The sequence below is a fragment of the Hemiscyllium ocellatum genome, chromosome 8 (genome assembly GCF_020745735.1).
Source record: "Hemiscyllium ocellatum isolate sHemOce1 chromosome 8, sHemOce1.pat.X.cur, whole genome shotgun sequence".
In the NCBI taxonomy this organism is placed as follows: domain Eukaryota; kingdom Metazoa; phylum Chordata; class Chondrichthyes; order Orectolobiformes; family Hemiscylliidae; genus Hemiscyllium; species Hemiscyllium ocellatum.
The window spans coordinates 119,093,297-119,117,975 of record NC_083408.1 but is presented as its reverse complement, the minus strand read 5'-3'; the positions used below and the strand labels follow the sequence as shown (position 1 = coordinate 119,117,975).

At 41.6% G+C, this 24,679-nt stretch overlaps 1 protein-coding gene across 1 annotated transcript in view; it reads right to left on the bottom strand.

The window, feature by feature from the left end:
• LOC132818453 (heme transporter FLVCR2-like) overlaps positions 1 to 24,679 on the bottom strand; it is a 176,910-nt gene that overhangs the window by 111,220 nt on the left and 41,011 nt on the right. Inside the window, exons 4-5 of the mRNA XM_060829537.1 lie at positions 15,941 to 16,008; positions 4,838 to 4,941 (exon numbers count right to left, since the gene is read on the bottom strand). Coding sequence (XP_060685520.1) covers positions 4,838 to 4,941; positions 15,941 to 16,008 — 172 coding nt within the window. The remainder of the gene's footprint in view (positions 1 to 4,837; positions 4,942 to 15,940; positions 16,009 to 24,679) is intronic.

The window sequence follows — 24,679 nt, the reverse complement described above, 5'->3', positions numbered from 1 at the left end:
TCCCACTCCACCAAGGACATGCAGGTCCTTGAACTCCTCCATCGCCAGACCATAGCAACACGACGGCTGGAGGAAGAGCGCCTCACCTTCCGCCTAGGAACCCTCCAACCACAAGGGATGAACTCAGATTTCTCCAGTTTCCTCATTTCCCCTCCCTCCACCTTGTCTCAGTCAAATCCCTCGAACTCAGCACCACCTTCCTAACCTGCAATCTTCTTCCTGACCTCTCCGCGCCCACCCCCACTCTGGCCTATCCCCCTCACCTTAACCTCCTTCCGCCTATCGCATTTCTAACTCCCCTCCCCCAAGTCCCTCCTCCCTACCTTTTATCTTAGCCTGCTTGGCAAACTCTTCTCATTTCAGATTGGTATGACAGGTCGGCGCAACATCAAGGGCTGAAGGGCCTGTACAGCACTGTAATGTTCTATGTTCTATTAAATGGGTAACCCCATGACATGCTATGTGGCTATGACAAAATTCTATTTTCTCTCTCTGTCCACCTTGACCTATCGATAGTCTTTGACGCAGTGACCACACCACCCTCCTCCAAATTCTCTGCACTGTTAGCCAGCTCAGTGTTCTTACTTGCAACTTTTCTCATCTGGAGAAAAGTAGCAAAGGAACTACTTTGAATGGCTTCTCCTCCTGCTTTTCTACCATAATCTTTGGTATGCCAAGGGTTGATCCTTAGTCCCCTCCTACTTTCCTTCTCCATGTAGCCCCTTAGCCACAACACCCAAAGGCACAGTGTTAGTGTTCACATGTTCCTTGACAATACTCAGCTCGCTCTCACCACCGCCACTCTCAACTCCTCCACTGTTGCTAAATTATCAAACTGCTCATCCTGACATCCAATACTGGATAAACAAATTAAATATTGTGAACACCAACCTGTTGCTTTCAGACCTGCTCCGAGTTCCATTCCCTAGCAACTCACTTTATCCTTTTCCCTGCCAAGATTAACCCAGTCTGCAATCTGGATGTCACACCTTGTTTGATCCAGGGATGAATTTTGACTTCATACTTGTGCATCATGACACAGCTTATAAGTTTTAGAGGTACGGTCTTTTGTTTTCAAAAGTAAATGATAACTGAAAATTCAGTGGACAGAAAAAGCTGATAAATATCCAGAGGCTCACAAGATAAACAAGATTGTTACAATTCAAAATGTAATTTGTGTTTACTGGGGAAGGTCAGAGCGACAGCCATAAAATGGCAGGTCACTTACTGAGCCCAAGAACTAGAACATGACGTCTGTAGTTATATCAGCAAAGGATATGTGACTCATGTTGCTTCCCAAAATTAAAATTTTGCAATGAAAAGGAGTTAATTTACATTATCGCCTGGAAACAAGGTACGGGTGTCACGTTGCCGTGGAGATGATGGGCGTTTTGTGATTGCTCTATTTTGATCCTATCTCTGTGAATTAAGCTTGTGCATAGACAGCAGACAAGACTGGCTGATATTTGGAAAGCAGTTAAGAGATTGTGACAGTTTTGGGTCAAATGTAGTTTATGACCCATATAGAGTATGTGAAAATGTGGTGGAGTTAGGTTCAACTGAGGTATTGAATAGGGCATTAGATGGTTATTTGGTACGCAGAGATATGAAGAAAAGGCAGAACACTGGTACTAGGCAATGGTGCTCTTTTAATGTGCCATTACAAATATTATGGGCCAATTTTTTTTTTCACATTTTCATTTTGTGGGATGTGGGTGTCACTGTCTGGCCAGCATTTGTTGCCCGTCCCTAGTTACCCCTTGAGAAGGTGGGGTGAGCTGCCTTCTTGAACCGCTGCAGTCCACCTGCTGTGGGTTGACCCACAATGTCCTGAGGGAGGGAATTCCAGAATTTCAGGTAGCCTCTTCAGGCTGTAACTATTATTTGATGTTGTTATTTTGTTTTGTTCCTTTGTATTTGTTCTGTGAACTAAGTAGGAGTCATTATCTCAGCAACTCATGTGTAAATGACCAGCATTTACTGAATTTATGAGGAAACAGAAATGAAAGCACAGCACCAAGAAGTGAGGCAGCAAATCAGAAAACCTTTGTAAAAATCTAACCCAACAGGTTAATGCACATTCTCTTTAGGAATCCTGAGACAGCCATAGTTAGACACAATTTCTTCCCAACTGTTTGACCATTCTCCAAACATCCCCTTCCTAAATTACTAACCACAACTGCCTAATTACCCTCCCTGATATCTGATACTATTGCCCCTATTAACTGTATGATCATCTTTCTAAATAATTATTTACCCATTGTGCCAAATAAAAGTGAACAGAGTGTTGGTGAAAGATGCAAATTGACAGTGCCATGCACTCAGCTCCATGGTGAAAATAAACAGGAGGCTGGGGTTTATGGGTGTAGCAACAGGAACAGTCACCCACTCCCACTGTCCTATCTGCTCTGACTCAGTTGGTGGCACTTTCACGTTTAAGTCAAAGGTTTGTGAATTTGAGGGATACTCTAATCTTGAACAAAGCTCCAATTTCAGTATTGAGGGAGTGGAATACTTGGTGCCAAGTGTGTTAAGCTCCATGTTCTGAACAGACATTAAATGAAGCTTTTCAGGCTGATGCAAAAAATCCCACGACATTATCTGATTGTGACAGGCAAAGGAACTATCCCAGACCCTTGGCCAATCTTTACTGACAAATTGTCTGGACATTACCATAGTGCTGACTGAAGAAAGTTACTACATTAGTGACCACATGCAAAAACCCTTCCTCAATTGTCAGAGGAATCTCGATTATCTGGCATTCGATTAACCAAATTTCAGAATATCCAAACAAGATCGCAAGGTCCCAATGCTGGGGCTAAATGATATTATCCACCATTCAATTAATCGAACAAAATACTCCCCGCCTGTGTCCTTCAGATAATCGAGGTTCCTCTGTACTTAAATGCAAGACATTCTTTATTTCTCCTTTTCTGCTGAGAGATGAGAATGGACACGGACAAACAAGCTGTTGAAAAGCTCAGTGACCCCCTATGCTCTAGGTTGCTAAATTTACCAATAGAAAACTGAAGGAGTTCTGGTGATGAGGGAGTAAAGAAATGCCGATCAGAATATGGCAGGCAGCTGAGTATCAGTGAACAGGTTTCTGAATTTACAGACAGTTAATTATTTTCTTTTCCAGACACAAGCCAAAATAACAAATGGATTCCAGGTTATAACTCCAACCTTCAGAAGGGTTTCAGATACTTACACGTTATTTGCAGTTAAATTGGAGAGGTTGTTTGGAACACATTTCTTCCCAAGTGCAGCAAAGAGACAAACAGGGTTGGAAACAAAATGCACACAATACAGATCAGCAGTGTATATCCTCAGATTACAAATTACTTCATTCAAAAGTTGAACATTCTAGACTTCACAATTATTTGTACAACCAATAGAAAGCAAACCATATGTAGCCCCTTATGCACAAAAGCAGCTTTGACACATACAGCTACAAAGGTTTGTGAAAGGATTCTCAATGACCACAGCTTTTATAATGAGGACATTAAATCACTTCATAATAAAACAGGTGGCACAATGACTTAAATCTAAACAATTCTCACTTGTCCAGGATAGCAGGGCTAACATTTCAGTTTCCTCAGAAATTAGCATGGGGACTGCAGAGAGCAATTAGCCTTTATCTAATCATGATGCTGCACTCAACATGCAAACGTAATGCTGCCTGCAAATTTATCTGACTGTAGCATGCAGCCCAGTGCTGAAGAGGTGAGAGAAGAGTTAATGAGCAGGACCAACCTTGAAAAAGTGGCTCAAAGAGCTAGAGAGTACGTCCCATGGTTCTCTGAGGTGATACTAGAAGTCTTGGTGCAGGAGATACTCAAGAAGAGAGAGTTCCTCTTCCCCCAGGGAGCCAGAAGGCTTTGCAGGTAGATGTTAAGAAAGTGATGGGAGTGGGAAGAGTTTGAGAGTAACAGGGACACTTTTCATACCATAAACAGGACCTGTCACGGACATCGCGTGACAAGGAACATGTTGGGAATTGCTACATGACTGCTTTAATCTTTAGTTCAGCCAGATTTTTCCCATCTTCATTGGTTTTCAATTTTGAACAGCAAATAAAATAGTTTAAAAGCACACAATCTTAACAAGTTGTAATAAGCTAGTTACACTGGTCAACTGTTAACAATTTCAAAATTCCAGACAGCCAGATAAAAACAAGCAATAATTCAAACAAAAATTCATAAAATGAATCTGTCTCCACAAGAAAAAAAAGACAGATAGTACCAGCTTGACAAAGTGCCACCTTAGATTATCCATAATGCTGTAAAATAATCAAATAGTATTCAACAACCGAGGGAAGAATTGCTACAAATTAGTCTCACTGGTTGCCATGTATTTTCTTCCATGAATTGGGGGTTCTTCATACAAACTGAGCAAGAGACAGGAAATGAGCTGTTGATGAAAGGTACAAATAACCCTACCCTTGGGAAGTACTTCGCTATTATACAACAACAACTCTGGACAATCTGAAGCAAACTCAGTTGAAAACAGTTGACAATTCAGTGATAACCCTCCCAGAATTAAACTCCAGCTTCAATCATTCCTTCATGATATTACAACGTCAATCTCCTGCTTCTTATACCTGCAGTCAGAATACTCTGTATGAACTGACAAAGGGGATTTGGACTTTTCCACATAAGATTGGATGAATCATGGTGGATTCATTATCACTGTGCATGTTTGTAATATCAGTTAAGTAGTCACATAAGATTTTCTTTTCCCTCTGCTAAACTACAGTACCTAGAACATCGAGAAATAGTTTTGAGAAAGGGAAGTCAGTGGCCAATTTTGGCAGCAGTTTGAAGTTAGCTCTTACTTGTATGTTCGGGTTTTGTCCAACCAGATTCCGCAGATAATGGAACCCACCATTCCAGCAACCACAATAGTGAGCCCAATCCTCCCAGCATTCAGTTCTTCACCCTGAGAGAAAGCAGAAAATCATCAGCTGGTTCCCCAAAGTTGACAGTGGTACCATTCTTCTCTGGTCTGCACTTGTACTCATACTGCAGATCATCAACACTGAATCTAAAATCAGCTTTCTATTAAACAGGGTGCATTTAAAAATAAGACCATTAGATTTCTGGATTATTTCTGTCGTCAGTAATCCTTGTTGCTGATAGCTGATTTCTTCAGATTCTAATATACTAGGTTAGATCTCTTCAAGGCAAAAGTGGATTAGCATCTTGAAGAGAGTACATTATCTGATGTAACAACTAGGACAGTTGCCTGGAAATTTCCTAATACCAGGATTTTTTGGCTGTGATGTTACCTGCTCTGTTACCCAACAAGTGTTGAACTCATTCTTGTTCATTCCCGCAGCCATTTACCATTCAGTGGGCTCAAGGTGAGACCTCCATCCCCATTTGGGAAGTAATCCTGGAAGACGGATATTTCTGGACGAGGGGGGCCTCTGATATGCAAAAGGCCCACTTCCATAGTCCTAGCCTAGGCAGCTAAAACTGACAGGGAGAAAGTGAGGACTTGCAGATGCTGGAGATCAGAGTCAAGAGTGTGGTGCTAGAAAAGCACAGCAGGTCAGGCAGCATCGAGGAGCAGGAGAATCGATGTTTCGGGCATAGGCATTCCTGATGAAGGGTTTATGCCCGAAATGTCGAATGTCCTGCTCCTCAGATGCTGCCTGACCTGATCTGCTTTTCCAGCACCACATTCTCTGAGCTAAAACTGACAGGCCTCCCCGAGCTGCAGCTAAAATAGCAATGGAACAGGATGAGGGAACCGGGAACTTAAGGACCTCAATTAGCCCAGGGCTGGATGGGTTGCCAATGTATCCCTCACCCTTCATTTGGGAGATAGGCCCAGGACAGGAAGGTAGAGTGCAGACAAAACATGCTACATCTTAATAGCACCGTGTTAAAATCTGTAGCCAGAGAATCATAAAATTCTTCCCAATGGTTCATACCATCAACATTTAAACAGTTAGGTTAGGGAGGAATCGACTCACATTTCGTACCTTTGTTCTTGTGGCTTGCTAAGAGGGCAGATTCAAAATACTTCCAAAATACAAATAAAACCACAAAGTTTATAACCAGTCACAAATGCCTCAAGCTCAAACTGCACAAGTAAGGACTCAATCAAGTCAATAAATAGAGAAATACAAAACAGGCCAGCAAAGTATTTACAACCTTTCCTAGTCCATTACACAAGCCCTTACTTCAAACCCAGATCATCGTCCCTAAATGACCAATGAGATGGTTCCATGTCCTTAACTGGCAACTGGACAAGCAAGTGGACAGGTTTATGGTATAGATTTACATCGATGAGACTGAGGTTGGCCAACTGGGCAAAGTAAAATTCAATGTGACAATGTTGTGGTGAAACAGAATGCAACACACTGACATAGTGCAAACTATCAATTTCAGCTATCTATTCATGGACAGGCAGCAGCAGAATCTAATCCCTGCTCACAAAAAAGGAAGAAAACTTTGTGAACAGTTATCACAGACTCCAGTCATGATCATCCCAACTGCCAAATTTGAGAATGAGGATGAGGAGCAGGTGCCCATTCCACCTCTCAACAGGGACAGTATGTGTGAAAAGCCCAACGCAAGAGAAAGTACACTCAAGCGTTTTACTCTTTAAATAAGAAAGCATAGAGGTACCGATCTCTGTTTATTGTGAGTAGGCTTTCTGTACATTGAATCTTACTCAACAGAAGATGGCCATTTGGCCCATTGTGTCTGTTGTGCCCTGTATCAATGTACTATGCTAAAATTGGATCTTTACGCAGATAAACAACACTGTTCAGTTCCAGGTCTCTTAGGCTGATCAAACTGAACAGTTTCACTTGCCCAGGAATGCCTGAAGAATACCTCCTACAGCTGGCAAGTTGCACAGACCCTGTATTCTCCATTCCATTAAAATATTGTGATCACTTACTGCTAAGAAAACAATCAGGACACAGCACAGAAATAAACACACAAATCTTCTTCATTTTTAAATAAAAACATTGGGATACAGCACAAAAATAAATACATGTAATAACTAGGGAAAAGCACTGAAGACAGTTTTAAAACTAATAACATTATAATGGGTTCCTCAATTTTCTCACTGGGTTAAATAACTCAGTTATGGGCAAATAAACAAGTATCTCTCAGAAAGGGATCAATGACAGATGATACTGGAGAAACATGGAAAGTATTTTTTCGAGATTTCAAGTCCATACAAAAAGACACTAGCTTGTTGTGAAATATTATTGCTTTTCCTGATTTTCAGGCAGACTCAGATATATCTCCTGAAGGAAACAGGCATTATCATCATTAGACAACTGAGTGGCATCATTAAGTCTGGCACCTTTGTCATGTCGACTTGTACAGACTACTGCCCTCTAACAGAAGCTCAGATCTGTTGTTGACCACTTCTGGTGATATGTAGAATCAGTGTGGTTATGTTAATAGACGGGCAATCCAGAGATTTGGGATAGTAATCTAGAAAATTGAGTTCAAAATCCACTATGGTAGTTACAAGACTTGAATTCCCACTATGAAAAACTGGGGTTAGTAACTTCCTCGTGCTGGTGTATTGTCATAAAATTCCAATGGGTTCACCAGTGTGTTTAAGGAAGGAATCCTGCTGTCCTTACTCAGCTGGTGTTTAATTGTTCTCTGAAGTGACCTGAAATCACACCATTTTCATATGAAACCCACTGGTAACTGTTCAAGAAGACAACACACCTCTGGCTTGAGGGCAGCCAATGACAGGGCAAATAATTCAGTGAAGGGGCCACATTCCCAGAGGAAAGATGCTCAGCAGCAATCAACCTGAGCTAGACAAACCTCGCCAAGACATTTCTGTGTCAGTCACATTAGACTTCCCACTTGAATAGATGTGAAAGTACTGTTGGCTCAGCAGTGCTGCTTCGTTATGCTCCAGATCAAAATAATACTTTGCCTTTAAAGGGAGGCCTTTAACAGATGCATCACTCCATCTTCTACCTTAAACTGGGAGGCTCACTGGGAACATGCTCAGCACTGACATATTTGTTTGTACTTGCAATGGGATAAGGGTGGTGCGAGCAAGGTCAGTATTTGCTCCTCATCCCTAAATGAGCTGCCCATTTTAATCCCAGTCACCAGTACCTGATTCATACCCTCACAGGTGCCTTTGATCCAGCTTCCTTTTAAATGAGTTTAGGATTCGTAAATCAATGACCAAACTTGCCAGTGAATTCCAAATATTATCCACATTGCGGATGAAACATTTTTTTCTCTAATCCTACTTCCTATCACCTTAAACCTGTATCTCCCAGTAATTGGTCTCTCCACTAGGGGAAGCAAATCATCCCTCTGCAAGGTGTGCAAGCCCCTCATTATTTTGTACTCCTTGATTAAATCACATCTCACACTCCTCTATTTCTAAGCAAAATAACTCTAGCCTACCCAATTTTTCCTCATAGTTGCCATTTTCAAAACCTGGCAACATTCTTGTAAATGTCCTCTGTATTCTCCCCAGAGAAACTATATCCTTCATGTAATGTGGTGAGCAGAACTGTATGCAATACTCCAACCAGTATCTAATATACATCCAGCATTATGTCACTGCTCTTATATTCATTGCCTCTCCCGATGAAGGAGAGTAACCCATAGGCCACCTTTACCAACCTGAAACTGGGTGGATCTCTTGAGGTCACTTCAGAGGGCAATTGAGAGTCAACCACATTGCTGTTTGTCTGGAGTCACCGCTTGACCAGACCGGGTAAGGACAATAGATTTCCTTCCTTCAAGGACTTGGTGATCCAAATGGGAATATACAACAATCAGAAACTAGAGCTCCACTAGACTGGCTTTTATTTCCTGATTTTACTGGCTTTAGATGTCATCAAGGTGGGATTGGAACCCATGTCCCTATCCATTACCCTGGGCTTTTGGATTGACCATATCACTAATATACCACTACATTGGCATTTCCAGATTGAGACCTACTGGGATTATGTCCAACAGTGGCTGCAAATCCAAATAATCCCATGTTTCAGGTTAAGATCAGAATCCTCTCATCACCCATCACTAGGTTCGAGGGCTGTGTATGAGCAGACTGTATTTCAAGTGAAATGAGGAACTGAATAATTGTTCTGTTGATTAGAATGCCTTAGAGTCTGAATTTATATATTTTACAGCTTGGACCGTAAAATTGCTCTAAATTATTCTTTTGATTAATTTTGAGTTTTAAACAAAAATCAATAAAGTGCAAGGAACTGTCATTGAGGCAAAGAGCTATTTGCTCAGAAATGGAAAGGGAAGATTGTGAGGATATCTCACACAGTAAAAATGCTGTCCTCATATTTTCCCTAGTGTGACATGGACCTACTCCTGTGGTATACCAAAGTGAACTAGGATGAAGAATTATAATTTACTCGCATCAGAACATATTTTAATAAAAAACTTATAGCCCCTTTAAAATGCGGTTAAGAGCACTCTGCCTTGTATTAAACCCTATACTATCGTTGACAGAACATTTAAGCAAACTCTGCTTCATGTGGACAGTTGAGTTTGTGATTCATTCTGGATTGAGTAACTAGCCCCTTATAAATGTTATCATTTAAAATGAATGTGAATTTAATGAACCATTGCATCACTTCCTACCAGCACTCTTCCAGCTGCGTTGTGCGTCTGTAGAAACCAACACAGTAGTACTGTACTCCAGCTACCCGGCATCCGCTGTAAGAATCTGTTTGCTGAGTAAGATGACACTATCATTTTGTACAATATATGGATGTCCCAAATAGGCACTCAGGAGTTTGCAGTACAAATTGTAGTCACATCAATTCAATGAAAATAATGAAGTTACATTTCTTTTACAGGATTCTATGTGTGCCAAATCTCTGGCTATGACAGTGTGTAACAAGAGGCTGCAGCACCTACCAGTACTGCTTTGCAAGCAGCTGGCAAAAGGTGCACGAAAGGCCAGGACTCGCCCTTGGATTTCCTTCCATCCGTATAGGGAAGCACCTTGTATCCACTCTGTATCTCCTCTGGATTGAACAATCAAGATGGAGAAATTAATGGGAAAACATAGGTGCAAGCTACAATCCTTTCATTTCACAGCACAGCACACAGATACATCAACATGTCTAAGAGTGCTGCACAATCAGTTCTGTTTTCTACATTGAACAGCTAGGGTTGATGGAAAGCTCATGGAGAAAAGAAAATTGATCACCAAAGCTAAGGACACAAGAGTTTGCCCTGCAGACCCATTCAAAAAATACATAAAATAAATTATCTTTAACAGGCATTCTACTTTTTCCATAAACCGTGGAATACGCAACAGAAGAGCTGAAACTGTAATGAAACATTTACATAGATGTTAATTAAGATAGTTACACATTTCCAAGTGTACAGAGCAACTTTGAAACGTCATACATACCTTCGACTGACTTGCTATTGCAGATATATATGATATTCTTAATCATATACATTTTCAAAAGTCAAAAATATATTTTTGTATTACTTCTAATAATCAGAATACTCTGTTTACAGATATTAATACTGCATACAACATCACATATAGCACCACAATCTGCCAAACACCAGGACTGATGGATAAGGGAGATACTCAACTTTAAAATCCTTTTGCCTCTCAATGCCAGGCAAACGCGCACACACCGCACGCAGCCAGGTGGTAAGCACTGCCGAGCAGTGTTGCTGGCCTCTTGAGACACATCCTGAGCTCTTGCTCAAAATGATACCTCGATGTCTTTTGGCAGGAGATTCAAAAAGCTAGGCCAGCATTTACTGTCCATCCCTACTTGCCCAGAGGGCAGTTCAGAGTTAACCACATTGCTGTGGATCTGGAGTTACAGGCAGGTTTCTGACAGATGACAACAGTTTCACGGTCATCATTAGAATCCTAATATTTACAAGATAATGCATGGCTGAGAAAGAGTGTAAAATGGGAGGTTGTTTTTGTTACGTGGGGAGTCTAGGACCTGTGGGCACAGTCTTAAAACTAGAGAGGGTCAATTTAGAATGGAAATGAGGAGACATTTCTTCAGCCAGAGAGTGGTGGGCCTGTGGAATTCATTGCCACGGAGCGCAGGGGAGGCTGGGACACTGGGTGTCTTCAAGGCAGAGATTGCTAAGTTCTTGATCTCACAAGGAATTAAGGGCTACAGGGAGATTATGGGTAAGTGGAACTGAAATGCACATCAGCCATGATTAAATAGCAGAGTGGACTCAATGGGCCGAATGGCCTTGCTTACACTCCTCTGCCTTATGGTCTTAATCTCAGATTGTCATTAAATTTAAATTCCACTGTTTGCTGTGGCAGGATTTGAACCCAGGTCCCCAGAGTCTCTGGACTAAAGGTCGAGAGATAATACCATTCAGAAGTGACAGTCTGAGTAGCACATGGCCCTGACCAGATTTCGGTGGGAATAACTGGGACTTGCTGGATTGTTTTTGCCTCAACAATTTTGCTTATGAATTTCCTGTTGCAAATCAAAATTAATTGAAGTTGCAAGATCAAAGTAATACTCGGCTCACAAAGTCAGAAAGCATCCACTTCCCATCACCAAAAAAAAAGAGAACTAATGTGTTTGGTATGCTGTTTGTAACAGATGCTAACACCATCGCAGTGTGGTTCAGCAATAGTTGAAATAACCATTCACCAATTAGTACAGGTCAAGTTACAGCTGACAGGAATGGGAACAGGCCATTCAGCCCATGCAGGCTGTGTCACCATTTTAGATTACGGTTAGTAATGTCATTACTCTTATAAAACCTATCAATTTCTGTTTTGAACTTTATCAATGATTGAGCTAGCACAGGCCTCTGTGACAGAAATTCCAAAGAATCACTACTTTCTGAGTCATGTTATCTGGAAGATGTCAGGAAGGACAAAAGTATTGAGAGTGACAATGCAATTGATTGATCAGATCAAAATGGTAATCAGGGTTGGAATGGAAGTGTGGTGTTCTTCAATGGAGCTTAAATAGATAGGTCAGGGTGAACTTTACAGTAGACAAAAACTGAGACCTAAAATAACCAGCTAGAGGTTAACATTAACTACAGAGTGAAGAACGATTCCAACATAAGCCCCTGGTGATTACGTGGTAAAGGAATGTGCAAAGTACAGAATCATTTATTTGGGATCAGTCACCAGGACAATCTGCAGCGTGAGTTTCTTTGGGAACCAAAGTACTAGCAGGATAAGGTCTGCTTTGTTAAACACCCCGTTCTTGTTCCATTGTATTCAAAGGCAGAAGAACTACATGAATCCTCATTTATCATTAAAAGATCAGAACTGACTATTGGCTGACCCGCAGTGCATCACAGAGTCCAGTTTCACTCTATCAGTACAGCACAGTTATTGATAGCAGAAGTGGCAATGCAGCTGAAGGCTTTTGCCTTTAACCACATGACTTTGTAGTTATTACTAAACAAAATATATTTTCAATGGTTATGACGAGAGGTTTATCGAAGTCCAGTGCAACCCAAACTGGAAAGCTGACAGACCACTGATCCAAACAGAGGGAACATCACTGAGAATCTGCCAGAACATACAAACCCCTCACTGTGGTCCTTGTCTCAGTTGGCAGTAGTTCTTCCTGTTCTCAACACACCAAGATATATCATTCACCACCAACACTGCATTAATTTATGTTTCTAGTTAGGAGCATGTACTTAACTTAGTGTGGTCATGATTTGGGTCTCTAGAATAATATATATATTTGGGGCAATCCAATGAAGACATTGCTTATTTACAGAAGCTAATTAATCTGGTTACATCCTTAAATACCAGGTGATTTGATATCCATCAAGGTTATAGAAAAGGTTAGTACTGGCTCAAAATTAGCACTTTCTGGATTCAAAGTTTGAAAATTTATGAACACTTGAGGGTTTCACGAGAGCATGTGCCACCCTCAGGGTGAGATCCTTGTAGGTGGGCGTAAAGAGTCAAAACAGAAAGAATGGTATTATACTTAAAGCAATATGCCAAAACAGATCATCTAGTTATAATCTCATTGTTGTTTTTGAGAGTTTGCTGTGCCCGAATTAGGTGGGGTTATTCCAACATTACAACACTGACTAGACTTTGAAACCTAGTTCATTGGCTGTGAATAGTTTCCATGGTGGTTACTCATTATTAGTGAATGGGTGTTATTTGAGGTCCATGTTGATGAACCTTTCGTCGGTTTAATGATAATCTGAAAGAGACTGAAAGACAGTAATAGACCAGTTTTGATTTATATTGTGTCATGTGGGAGGACACTTCTGGACAATTTCAATCTCATTGAGCAATTGCCAGTTTCATAGTGAAATTGCACTGGAACAGCTGTGACCTTTTCTGATAGACAAGGTCTTTGCTTAAAGCTGGAATGGTGTGATAGCAGCCTGCTGTGCTTTTCCAGCACCACTCTGATCTAAACTCCATTTACTGTCAGCCCAGAACCCAGCTGGAGGTTCAGGTGATACTTGACAGAATTTCTGAAAATTCTCAGTCTTATCCATGACTTTCACCTTCATAAACACCAAAGCCTTTGAACGTGGATGACTTCAGGCATTATTCACAGCTCCCAGGGATGGTTGTCCAAAGGACTGATATTCAAACTGATTTCTTGGAATCAGTCCACTACAACAACTGAGGGAATAGAAACTTGACTGACCAAATTCAAACACAATTCCACAAAAACCACCCAGTTTCCAAAGATAGTGAAATGTAATATTAAAACTCTACTGAAATTTTACAAAATGACTTGTAAAAGAAGAAACAAAGCAATGGCTGAGGCATGATTCTTGATGTGTTAACAATCGAACTGCTGTCAACCGATGATGGAAAAGAAGCGTGTTTCCAGGGCGTGCTAATGTACGCATGTGCTCGAAAGAAAGATGGGACATCATGCCTGACAAATCTGTTAGAATTCTTTGAGGACGTAACAACCAAGTTAGGCAAAGGAGAGCTAATGGACATGATCTAACTGGATTTCCAGAAGGCCTTTGATAAGGTGCTACACAGGAGGCTGCTAAATAAGATAAGAGTTGAAGGTGTTAGGAGCAAGGTACTGGCACAGATAGAGGATTGGCCAACTGGCAAGAGGCAGACAGTAGGGATAGAAGGATCTTTTTCAGGGTGACAACCAGTGACTAGTGGAGTTCGGCAGGGGTCAGTGTTGTGTCCACGACTCTCCACGTTACTTGTTACAGGTGAAGGTATTGAGGGGATTGTTGCTGGGTTTGCAGATGACACAGAGATAACACAGAGGGACAGTTAGTGTTGACGAAGCAGGGAAGCTGCAAAAGGATTTGGACACGCAAGAAGAGTGGGTAAAGAAGTGGCAGATGGATTACAATGTGGGAAAATGTGAGAATGGTAGCCAGAATAGAGGCATAGACTGTTTTCTAAATGAAGAAAAGCTTTGGAAATCTAAAGCACAAAGGCACTTGAGAGTCCTAGTTCAGGATTCTCTTCAGCTTAACATGCAGGTTCAGTTGGCTGTAAGGAAGGCAATGTCATGTGAGCATTCATTTCAAGAGAGCTGGAATACAAGAGAGCAAGATGTACAGTTAAGCAGTAGAAGGCTCTGGTCAGACTGCATGTGGAATATTGGGAGCAGTTTTGGGCCCCATATCTAAGGAAGAATGTGCTGACATTGGGAGGTGTCCAGAAGGGGTTTGCAAGAATGATCCTGGAGTTGAAGGGTTTGTCATATGAGGTGTATTTGAGGACTCTGGATATGTACTAGATGGAGTTAATAAGGATGAGGGGTGATCTGATTGAAGCTTACAGAATACTGAGAGGTCTGGATAGAGTGGACATGGAGAAGATGTTTACACTAGCAGGAACAACTAGAACCGAAGGGTATAGTCTCAGGGTGGAGGGATGATGCTTTAGAATTGAGATAAGGAGGAATTTCTTCAGCCAGAGGATGATAACTCTGTGGAACTCATTGCTTCAGAGGACTGTGAAGGCCAAGTCACTGAGTGTATTTAAGACAGAAATAGATAGGTTCTTGATTAGTTAGGGGACCAAGGATTACAGGGAGAAGGCAAGAGAATGGGATTGAGAAACATATCAATCACGGTTAAATGGCAGAGCAGACTCAATGGGCTGAATGGCCGAATGGCACTAATGTATCTTCTGGTCGTATGGTCTTTCCTTGTTTGGGACGTGTGCTTCACTGACAAGACCAGCAGGTATTGCCCAGCCTTCGAACTGTCCAGCTTGCCAGTGACATTCATGAAGGAGCAGCCGTTTTCCCCATGTGGGCAGTTTACCACTGCAACAGTTTCAGTAAATAATAGGAAATCTCAAAATACTGATCCCATTCAAGATTGATTTTGCGTATTGAGGAACACTATTTTAAAATGAAGAATGACATTGTGTAACAACTATTAAATATAAAATCTGCAAAAGAATCCCATTTATGCAATAAGCAACTCGTATTTGAGAGCCTTCAGGATAGTCTCATAGTTCACTGCTGAATGGGCAGAAAATCCCATGTCAGGACCCAGCTGGGATCTGGGTTTTCTGTTAGTTTTTTATTTCTCCATCCCCCACTATCTCGGATTCAAACGTTTCTGGTTATATTGTGTGTGACGGGATATCATTTCCAAGACAGAACTACAAGCAGTTTATGCCAATAATCTTCATGTAGTCTTTATTGTATTCCAAATCATTGCTTTAATGAAAGGGAGCTCACACTCTGGAGTTTATGATCAACTCATTTCCCTCACTATTTTCCCAATCCAAAGGCACTCAGTTCACCTGCCAGTACCCTCCACTGACAGAAATGACCAGATTGTAGGATGAGTGAGCCTCAGGACCCTGCTTCACAACCACCTGAACGCCTGCACTGGATATTTGGCATATGAGGTTGAAAAATACTCTTTAATTATAGTTACGATTCCTCCTGGCATTGAGCCACTATCTGAGTAAGAAAAAGCCCATGAGAGGACAGGGTACATACTGGGTAATGTGTCAGCACCATCTTGTTCAGAAGCGTTGAAACTGCATAATAGGAACCTGTGTTAATTCCTGTGGAGAAAAAAAAATGAAAAGAGTTTTCTCCGCACTTCGTTAAAATTAAATAACTCTCTTCTTGGCTGGTCAGAACTTAACAACTAATCCAGGAGCTCAAGCACAACGTTTTAGGGTAAGGGATAGCAGACTTCGAACAGATGCCTGGGTTTCCTCCGAGTGCTCTGGTTCCCTACCACAGTCCCAAGATTTGTATTGGCCAGGAGAAATGCAGGGTTATGGGGACAGGGTCGAGGGGTTTCTGGTGGGATGCTCTTTGGAGGGTCAGTGTATATTTGATAGGCAGAATGGCCACCTTCCACACTGTAGGGATTGTATGATTGTATGAAAAATGAGGAGAAATTACTTCTCTCAAAATGTGTGCATACCTGGACTTTCTTAAAGAGGTGGGGGATAGTCAAATTCAACTCAAAAATTTAAAAAATGGAATTAATATCTGGTCTATTGTTGTCAATAGCTGTAAAAATCTGCCTGGTTCACCCAGGTTGGCCTCACACGACTCCAGAATCTCAGAAACATGCTTCCTCTGAACTGTCCTCTAAAATAGCCTGAAGATCTACAGACTTCAAGAACACCTCAGGATGGACAGTAGCTGCTGTTACTGTCAGTGAGCACACTTCCCAAACAGAGAAAGAAATGAATAGACCACTGCACTCCAGTTATAAAAGTAGAGCGAAGAAACTGGGACTGATCATCTTGATACCTTCTGAAGTGAATCAAATTGGCTGGAGTCTGGTATCTTTGATGATGAGAACGATGGGGGGAGACCAAGATGGATCAGCCACTCGGCACGTATGGCTGAAGATTGCTACAAATACTTCAGCCTTGACTTTTGCACAGATGTGCTGGGCTCTTCCATCATTGAGGATGGAGATATTTATGGAATCTCCTCTAGTGAGTTGTTTAATTGTTCACCACCTTTTACGACTGGACTGCAGAGCTTAGATATGATCTACTGGTTGTGTGATCGCTTAGCTCCATCTATCACTTGATGTCTATGTTGTTTGGCACATGATAACAAGAAACGATTGGAGGTGTTAGATACTACAAAGGCTATGGGCCCTGACAACATTCCGGCAATAGTACTGGAGACTTGTGCACCAGATCTTTCCACTCCCCAAGCCAAACTGTTCCAGTTCAGTGACAACATTGGCATCTCCCAATGTGGAAAACTGTCCAAGTACATCCCTGTACAAAAAAGGCAGGACAAATCCAAGCCAGCCAATTACTGCCCCATCAGTCTACTCTCTATCATCAGTAAAGTGATGGAAGGTGTCCTCAACAGTGCTATCAAGCAGTACCTGCTCAGCAATAACCTGCTCAGTGACGCCCAATGTGGGTTCCACCAGGGCCACTCAGGTCCTGACCTCATTACAGCCTTGATTCAAAAATAGACAAAAGACCTGGATTCCAAAGGGAGTGACAGGTCTCTACTTTGAGGCTGCATTTGATTGAGTGTGGCATCAAGGAGTTCTGGGAAAACTGAAAGCAATGAATTTAACCATCATGTTTGACATTCAATGGCACTACCTTCACTGAATCAGCTATTAATAATATCCTGGGTGTTCCTACTGAGCAGAAAATGAACCGGATTAGTGTATGTGGCTACAAGAAGGTTGGAGATGCATTAATCAGGCAAGGAGTATTCCATCACACTCCTGCCCTGTGCCTTGCAGATCATGAACAGCCACAGTTCTTTCAGTAATTTTGCCCTTGAAGATCATGGACAGATTTTGGGGAATCACGTGTTGACACACTTGCTGCAAGATTCCGAACCTCTGACCTAGTCTTGTAGATGGCGGTAGTTAGATTGTCTCTTATTGATGATGGGCATAGCCTGGCATTTGTGTGGCGTGAATGTTACTTGCCAATTGTCAGTCCAAGCCTGGATATTGTTCAAATTTTGCAGCATTTGAACATGGACTGCTTCAGTATCTGAGGAGTCATGAATGGTGCTGACTGTGATGCAATCATCAGCGAACATCCTCATTTCTGACCTTATGATGGAGGGAAGGGCATAGATAAAGTAGCTGAAGATGGTTGGACCTAGGACACTACCCTGAGGAACTCCTGCAGAGATGTCCTGGAATTGAGATGACTTGACTTCCAACAGCTACAACCATCTTCCTATGTTTTAGGGTATGACTCTAACCAGCAGAGAGTTTATTGCTGAGTCTCACTGACTCCAGTTTTGCTAAGGCCCCCTTGATGCCACATTCAGTCAAATGAGGCATTTCAAAAGTTTAAGTTATGAAGAAAGTTGAAAGAGTTCAGGAATCAGAATTTTAACCTACACATTTACTGAAACACAAAAAGGGAGCTGGAGTTTCAAAGCTAGCTAATTACCATTGCCATCTAGATATTAGGCTCATAAGATTAATCTTGTAATGGTCAAAGAATCATAAGAATGCAGCATGGAAACAGACTTTTCGGTCCAACCAGATCACACCAGTCCCAAACTAAACTATTCCCACTTGTCTGCTCCTGGTCTATATCCCTCCAAGACCAGAGTGGTGCTGGAAATGCACAGAGGCCAGGCAGCATCCAAGAAGCAGGAAAATCGACATTTCAGGCAGAAGCCCTTCAACAGGAATGAGGAATGAGGAATGATGAAGGGCCCCTGCCCGAAACAACGATTTTCCTGCTCCTCGGATGCTGCCTGACCTGCTGTGAATTTCCAGCACCACACTCTTGACTCTCCAGCGTCCGCAGTCTCACTTTCACCGTACCCTCCAAACCTTTCCTATTCATGTAGTTATCCAAAAGTCTTTTAAGTATTGTAACTATACCTGCATCCACCACTTCCTCTGGCAGTTCATTCCACACACAAACCACTCTGCACTAAAATGTTGTCCCCCCCAGGTCTGTTTTTAAAACTTTCTCCTCCTACCTTAAAATTATGCCCATTAATTTTAAACTCCCCCAACCTAGGAAAAGACTGTTGCTATTCACTTATCAATGCCTCTATGATTTTATAAATCTCTATAAGGTCACCCCTCAACATCCTATGCTGCAGTGAAAATAAAATCTCAGCCTATCTTCATAACTAAAACTCTCCATTCCTAGCAAAAGCCAGGTAAATCGGTTCTGAACCCTCTCCAATTTAATAGTACCTTTCCTACAGCAGGGTAACCAGAACTGCACACAATTCTTCTGAAGAGTCCTCACCAACATCTCACACAACCTCAACATGTCATTCCAACTCCGACACTTCAAGGTCTGAGCAATGAAGGCAAGTGTGCTAAACACCTTTTTAATCTTTTGACCTTTGATGCAAATTTCAAACAATTCTTTACCTTAGGTCTCTCTGCTCTACAACATAACCCAGGACCATATCATTGAGGCCTGCCTTTGTTTATTTTACCAATACCTCACATTTATCCAAATTAAACTCTATCTGCCACTCCTCAGCCGAATGACCTAATTGATTGAGGTCTCAATGTAACTTTAGATAACCTTCTTCACTGTCCACTTTATCATCAATGTTGGAGTCATCCACAAAATTACTAACCATGCCTGCTACATTTTCATTCAAATCATTTATATAAATCACAAACAGAAGTGGACCCAGCACCAATCTCTGTGGAAGACTACTGCTCTCAGGCCTCCAGTCTGTAAAACAACCCTCCACCAACAGCCTGTCTCCTACTGTTATGTCAATTTTATATCCAGTTGTCAAGCTCACCCTAAATCCCATGTGATCTAATTTTACTAATTAGTCTATCATGCGGAACCTTCTCAAAGGTTTTATGGAAGTCCATATAAACAACGTCTACAGCTCTGCCTTCATCAATCCTTTTAGTTACTTCCTCAAAAAGCTCAATCAAGTTTGTGAGATACAATTTCCCTTTGCACAAAACCATGCTGACTACTCATAATCAGTCCTTGCCTGTCTAAATGCATCTAAATCCTTCCTTTCAGAATCACCTCCAACAACTTAGTGATGTAAGGTTCAGAGGTCTATAGCTCCCAGGATTCTCCTTACAGGCTTTCTTAAATAAAGGCACAACATAAGCCACCCTCAGTCCTCCTTGACCTTACCCATGGTTATACATGACACAAATATTTCTGCAAGGGGCCCAGCACTTTCTCCCCTAACTTTCTACAACGTCCTGGGATATACTTGATCAGGTCCCGGATTGTATCCGCTTTTATGTTTTCTAAGACTTCCAGCACATTTTCTTCTGTAATTTGAACTGTTTTCAAAACATCAATATTTATTTCCCCAAGTTCTCTTGTCTCCATTCCTTTCTCCACAATACAAACTTATGTGAAATATTCATGCAGTATATCTCCCATCATCTGAGGGTCAACACAAAGATGACAGCATAAATCTTCAAGAGGGGCCTATTTTCTCTCTAGTTGCTCTTCATGTACTTATAGAATCGCTTTGAATTATCCATAACCTTATCTGCCAAGGCTATCTCATATCCCCTCTTTGTCCTCCTGATTTCCCTCTTAAGAATACCCATACAGCTTTTACACTGTTCAAGATATTAACTTGATCCCAGTTGTCCATATCTAATTATACGATTTTTAAAAAAATTCACAACCAGTGTGACAATGCTGCTCCTTTAATAAGGTTATGCTGTCCTTGGCTTTGTTTTCAGAGTGGTTGTAAAAGCAGTGATTCTGAAAGGTCTAAGTTTGAAGAGTTTTCGGGCCAATTTGACAACAGCTAACAGATACTGCCTCAGGCGAAAGACTTTCAAATTTTAAAAAAAGGCACTTGTACAATGAAAGGGGAGTGGCCAGTTCTCCCAGCTCAGCTTTTCTCTGGGCTGGTTTGGTTTTAGCAAGCAGAGTTTGAAGCTTCTGGACGGAAAGAAGCAGGTCCAGGCTGATCCTACCTCTCTCTGACGTCTCTCCTGGAAGGCCTTGTGTTTAATTTTACCTTTTTTGCCAAGAGGTGTTTATGGGGATTGCTGCAAATATTTGGAACAGCATCATTAAGTTGGGATAATCTGTTAGGTTTTTGGATAGTTTGTTATTCTGTATTCTGTGCTCCTTTGTGTTTCATTCTTTAATCATGTAAATAAATTCTGTTTTGTTGAAAACTAAGTGGTTTGACCAGCGCATCCCTCCTGGAATATTCACATTCCACCTGCTTAAAATAACTAGCAAAGTTAGGGTCCGGGCTATTTTCTTGAAATGTTTGGAGGGGGTCTGGCTTAGTCCATAACCACAGAATTTCAATATTTTAATTCTCCATTGTTTCGTACTCTTACCCGCCTTACTCTTTACTCGAACAAGAACATACTATCTCTGAACTCTGATTATCACACTTCTGAAGATGCCTCACTTGTCAGATGTCTATTTACCTCTGTACATTATATTCCAATCAATGTTTCAAAGTTGTTGACTCATACTATTAAAATTTGCCTTACTCCAATTAAATACTTTAACTTTTATGGATGGCATATCTTTTTCCATGACTATATTAAAACTAATAGAATTAGAATCAGTAGACCCACTTGAAAACCATTGGGATAATAGCTATAAGCTTTCCTAAAATATCACTTTAAATAACAGACAGCTTAGCTCCCTATGGTCTAAGCAGTTCAATTCCAAACTCCCTCTGGTTGTTGTGTCAGAATAGATTTCAGTTTGGAGTTGGCAGTCAGAGATGTACTGCATGGAAGCAGAGCCTTTGGTCCAACCCATCCATGCCGACCAGATATCCTAAGTTAATCTAGTCCCATTTTCCAGCACTTGGCCCATTTCCCTCTAAACCCTTCCTATTCATATACCCATCCAGATGCCTTGTAAATGTTGTAATTGTATCAGTCTCCAACACTTCCTTTGGCAGCTCATTCCATACACGCACCACTCTCTGTGTGAAAACGTTGTCTTAGGTCCCTTTTAAATCTTTTCCCTCTGGCCCTAAACCAATACCTTCTAGTTCTGGACACCTCAACTCCAGGCAAAAGACCTTGTCTATTTACCCTATCCATGTCCCTTTTATAAACCACTGTGGTCACCCCTCAGCCCCCAAAACTCCAGTGAAAACAACCCCAGTCTATTCAGCCTCTCTTTACAGCTTAAATCCTCATAAGACCATAAGAACTACGAGCAGGAGTACGCCATCTGCCCTTTGAGCCTGCCCCGCCATTCAATAAGATTATGGCTGACCTTTTTGTAGATTCAGCTCCACTTACCCATGCTCTCAACATATCCTTTAAATCCTTTATTGTTCAAAAAAAGTCTATCTTAGCTTTAAAAATGTTTACTGAAGTAGCGTCAACTACTTCACTGGGCAGGGAATTTCATAGATTTACAGTCCTCTGGGTGGAGACGTTCCTTCTCCAACCCTGGCAAACATCCTTGTAGATCTTTTCTGAACTGAAAATGTGTTGCTGGAAAAGCGCAGCAGGTCAGGCAGCATCCAAGGAGCAGGAGATTTGACGTTTCGGGCATAAGCCCTTCTTCAGGAATGAGATCTTTTCTGAACCCTTTCAACTTTCACAACAGCCTTCCTATAGGAAGGTGATCAGAATTGCACACAATATTCCAAAAATGGCCTAACCAAAGTCCTGTACAGCCACAACATGACCTCCAAACTCCTATACTCAATGCTCTGATCAATAAAGGGAAGCATGTTAAACACCTTCTTCATTATCCTATCTGCCTGCGACTCTATGTTCAAAGAGCTATGACCTTGCACTCCAAGGTCGCTTTGTTCACCAAAACTCCCCAGAACCTTACCATTAAGTATACAAGTCCTGCCCTGAATTGACTATCCAAAATTCAGCACTTCACATTTATTAAAATTAAACTCCATCTGCTACTCCTCAGCCCAATGGCCCATCTGACCAAAATCCCGTTGTATTCTTGAGGTTGTGTTCATCAAAGTGTAAGTGCTCATGTCATTGTATTTTTACCCCATATATAAATAACTCAGAAATAGCAAGTAAAATTTCCATATCTGCCAATGATACAGAATTTGGTTTGACAAATATTGTATGTGAAACTGAACTGCTGTTCCAGTTCCAGTTGAAATAATGAATACTTGAAGATGTGATGCCAATCACGCAGACTTTATGATTCAGTTGTGGGAAATCTGCAATAGACATGCCAAGATGTACAAGATTATAGGCCAAGTGCTGGAAAGTGAGATTACAATAGGTTGGTAGGTGTTTTTAACTGGTGTGGACATGATGGGCTGAAGGACCTTTTTTCCTGTGCTGTAGACTTCTCTGAATATATTTCTTTAAAAATAGGTAAGACCCCAGGGTGGAATGGATTTACCTTAGGATTCTCTGGGAAGACAGGGAGTATGGCTTTATTAGATTACTTACAGAGAAAGTAAGGTCTGCAGATGCTGGAGATCAGAGTTGAAAATGTGTTGCTGAAAAAGCGCAGCAGGTCAGGCAGCATCCAGGGAACAGGAGATTCGACGTTTCGGGCATAAGCCCTTCTTCAGGAATCAGGGCTTATGCCCGAAACGTTGAATCTCCTGTTCCCTGGATGCTGTCTGACCTGCTGCGCTTTTTCAGCAACACATTTTCAGCTTAGATTACTTACAGTGTGGAAACAGGCCCTTCAGCCCAACGAGTCCACACCGACCCTCCAAAGAGCAACCCACCCAGACTCGTTCCCCTATAATTACCCCTTCACCTAACACTATGGGCAATTTAGCATGGCCAATTCAGCTAACCTGCACAGCTTTTGGACTGTGGGAGGAAACCCACGCAGACACGGGGAGAATATGCAAACTCCACACAGACAGTTGCCCAAGGTGGGAATTGAACCCAGGTCTCTGGCGCTGTGAGGCAGCAGTGCTAACCACTGTGCCACTGTGCTGCCCCATAGCTTTGATCTTCATGTTGTTATTATCTACAGAAATAGTACCAGAAGACCGGAGGATAGCAAATGTTGCTCCCTTGTTCAAAAAGGGAAGTACAGACAACCCTGGAAATTATAAACCTGTGAACCTTACTTCAGTTGTGGGTAAAGTGTTGGAAAGAATTATAAGAGATAGGATTTACAATCATCTGGAGATGAATAAGTTGATGAGGGAAAGTCAACACAGTTTCATAAAGGGTCAATCGTGCCTCATGAGCCTTATTGAGTTCTTTGAGATGGTGACCAAAAAGGTTGATGTAGATAAAGTGGTTGATGTGGTGTATATGGATTTCAGTAAGGGGTTTGATAAGGTTCCCCTCGATAGGCTATTGCAGAAAATACAGATGCATGGGATTGAGGGTGATTTAGCAGTTTGGATTCAGAAAGAATACAGAAGGTAGTGGTTGATGGGAAATATTCATCCTGGAGTTCAGTTACTACTGGTGTACCACAAGGATCTGTTTTGGGTCCACTGTTGTTTGTCGTTTTTATAAATGACCTGGATGAGGGCACAGAGGGATAGGTTAGTGAATTTACAGATGACACTAGAGTTGTGGACAGTGCTGAAGGATGTTATAGGTTACAGAGGGACATAGATAAGCTGCAGAGCTGTGCTGATAGGTGGAAATGGAGTTTAATGCTGAAATGTGTGAGGTGATTCACTTTAGGAGTAACAGGAATACAGATACTGATTTAATGCTAAGATGTTTGGTAGTGTAAATAAGCAGAGAGGTCTCGGTCTCCATGTACATAGATCCTTGAATGTGCATGTACACCAGCCCCTTAAGGCAGCAGGACTAGGGGATACAGGAGTTAAGGAGAT